Source organism: Physeter macrocephalus, chromosome 13, assembly GCF_002837175.3.
Source record: "Physeter macrocephalus isolate SW-GA chromosome 13, ASM283717v5, whole genome shotgun sequence".
Taxonomy (NCBI): domain Eukaryota; kingdom Metazoa; phylum Chordata; class Mammalia; order Artiodactyla; family Physeteridae; genus Physeter; species Physeter macrocephalus.
The window spans coordinates 87,213,892-87,217,065 of NC_041226.1; the positions used below are offsets into that span (position 1 = coordinate 87,213,892).

General features: G+C 48.0%; 1 protein-coding gene across 1 annotated transcript in view; it reads right to left on the reverse strand.

Annotated features, from left to right (window-relative positions):
- Positions 1 to 3,174, reverse strand: part of HMCN2 (hemicentin 2) — a 146,068-nt gene that overhangs the window by 119,462 nt on the left and 23,432 nt on the right. Inside the window, exon 7 of the mRNA XM_028497384.2 lies at positions 1,025 to 1,174. Within this exon, the coding sequence (XP_028353185.1) occupies positions 1,025 to 1,174 (150 nt within the window). The remainder of the gene's footprint in view (positions 1 to 1,024; positions 1,175 to 3,174) is intronic.

Here is a 3,174-nt window from a genome sequence, read left to right on the forward strand (position 1 = left end):
AGTGCCCAGGATCCAGGCCCGGAACGTAGACATCATGACAATCACAGCCAAGGCCATGTACCAGCCACAGAAGAATTCAAACTTCCCATCTGTAAAAAAGGGATAATAGCTTCTCCCTTTATTAAGCACTCACAATGGGCCAAACCCTGTGCTAAGCATTGTGTGCCTGATTTCATTGAAGCCTCACAGCCACCCAACAAAGGAAGTAGTGTGGTCAGCTCCATTTTACAGATGGGGAAACTGAGGGTCAATGATTTGACCAAAGCACATAGATGGTAAGTGATGAAGACAAGACTGGAACTCAGGTCTCAGGGATGATGACACCCAGGCTGGAACCAAACTATCTCTGTGATGGGCAGTGACCCCTGCCTCTTGGGATTCTCATGCTTGAGTGGTCCCTCCCACTCATCACATACCAGTGTTGGTCTGTGTGACCAACAGAGTATGGCAGAAGTGATGGCATGTCACTTCCAAGACTGCAACTGGTTATAAAGACTGCAGCTTCCATCTTGGATGTTATCTATCTCTAGCCCTCTTGACTCACTTTCTCTGGGAAAACCCATGTCACAAGGAGCCTTCTGGAGAAGCCTATCTGGGTAAGGAACAGAGGCCTCCTGCCAACAGCCACATGAGTGAACTTAGGGTGGATTCTCCAGCCCCAGTCAAGCCTTCAGATGACCACATCCCCGGCCAAGGTATTAACTGCCATCCCATGAGAGACCTGGAGCTAGAACCACCCAGCAAAGCCACTCCCAGAATCACAGAACCATGAGACAATAGATGCTTACCGTTTTAAGCCACATAGTTTTAAGGCAATTTGTTACACAGCAAGAGGTAACACATACACCATCTCCCTCTAAAATCCCCATCCCACGTGCTCTGGATCCAAATAATGCAAATTCCCCACTGGCAGGCTACATGGTACCACCCTCTCCTCCCTGCTCAGAAATAGGGCAGGTGGTGGGGGATGGGGAAGCGGGGAGGCAGGAGGGGCAGGGCAAGTGGGGACAAGGTGTAGACTCACATCCAACCTCCAGCCGGATTTCTGCAGAGGCATCGCCCAACTCATTGACAGCTCGGCAGGTATAGATGCCAGCATCCCTCTCCCGAGCCACCGGGATTCGCAGCATCCCAGAGCTGGAGCCCTCAGAGGCCAGAATCATTTCAACACCCTCTGGACCAAAGATGAGAAAACATCAGGCAGGTACCCATGGTTACCACAGGAGGCCAGGGGATCAGGCTGCCTTCCTGACCCTGGGTTCCTGCAACTCCACAAAGCAGGGACCTTGGAGGGGTGCGGGTGAGGGAAGGATTTCCCCCCAGAATCAGGACCCCTATTGTTTAATGAGTACAGATTTTTAGTTTTGCTAAATGTAAAGGGTTCTGGAGATGGATGGTGGTGATGGTCGTAGAACAATGTAAATATACTTAATGCTACTGAACTGTATACCTAAAAATGGTTAAGATGGTACATGTTATGTTAGGCGAATTTTATCACAATTTTAAAGTTAGCACCCTTGGGTCCAGTTCCCTGAGCCCCTTTGTTGACCACAAGTGAGTCTCAGCCTGTTCCCCTGCAGGCGACAGGCTCATCACCCAAGAACTCCCTGCCTGGGACTCCCTCCTGGATCCCCGCCCTCTGCTCAGGTGCCGAATGAGGCTTGGATCAGCTCTGGGAGGAGCCCAGGGTCACGGAGATGACCACTCTCCGCCCAGTTCTGCCTCTTTGAGGCCTTATTCTCATTTCCCCCGTGCACTGTTCCCCTACCCCAACTCCAGGCCTCCCCTTCCTGAGGCCTGAGGGACCACCCTGGTTCTGAACTCTTTTCCCAACTTAATATTTTACACTTAAAATTGTGGTACATACATATACATAACACAAAATTTTACCATTTTAAGCATTTTGAGTGTACAATTCAGTGGCATTAAGTGCATTCACATTGTCATGCAGCCATTCCCACCACCCTTCCACAAAACCTTTCCATCTTCTTAAACTGAAACCCTACTTATTAAACACTAACTCCCCATTTCCCCGTCCCCCAGCCCCTGGCAACCACCATTCTCCTTTCGGTCTCTCTAAATTTGCATATTCTAGGCATCTCATATATGAGATTCCACTCAAATTAACTGGAATCATTTAATACTTGTCCTTCTGTGTCTGGTTTATTTCACTTAGCATAATGTTTTCAAGGTTCATCTATGTTGGGTCAAAACTTCATTCCTTTTTTCCAAATTAAGAAAAAAAATTTTTTTTTACTTTTTTACTACTTAAATACACCATACTAGAGCAAATGTCTCTGAAAATATCATAAATAAAAGATTTTTTTTCTCCATTCAGCAAATTAGAAGTAGGGGGACATTTCTAAACAGCAGCTGCTATGCGCCTGATTTTTTTTCCTTTTTTTTTTGCTTTTTTTCATTCTTTTTTTTTCTTTGCCATAGGAGTCAAAATAAGAAAAATTGTAATTTAATTTTAAATAAAACTCATAAAATTTATTATCTCAACCATTTTTAAGTGGTAACTGTATTCTCATCATTGTACAACTTGAATTTCATTCCTTTTTAAGGCTGAGCTACATTCCATTGAGAGATCCCCCTTTATAAAGGGGCTCCCAGGCTTGGCTGGTAGAGCTCTCAGCCACCACAGGCAGTGACCTGACCACAGAGTAAGGAGTCCTGAGGCCTCTGCCACCACTAGCTGGTGACCGTGGACAAAATGCTCAAACTCTGAGCTAACTCTGCCTATCAATGTCAAGGTGAGGCTCTGACAAGATCACAGACAGGTGCTGCAAAAGGCTGGAGGGCATCCAGGTGGGAGGTGCCTGGGCTTGAGAAGGAGCCCAGTGTTCTGCCCCTGGCAAGTCTGAGGCAGGAACCCCAGGACCCAGGTCCACTGGTGTGGGCGCAAGAGCAGCTTCTGTCAATCAAACTCCAGCTCAGCGTCTGGCAAAACCCTCTACACTCGTTAACTCAGGGAGCCTCAGAACAGCCCTCTTACCATTACTGCTAGCTCTCAGATAACCACATCGCCATTGTCACCATCATTAAGAACATTGAGGGCTTCCCTGATGGCGCAGTGGTTGAGAGTCCGCCCGCCGATGCAGGGGACAGGGGTTCGTGCCCCGGTCCGGGAAGATCCCACATGCCGCGGAGCGGCTGGGCCCGTGAGCCGTG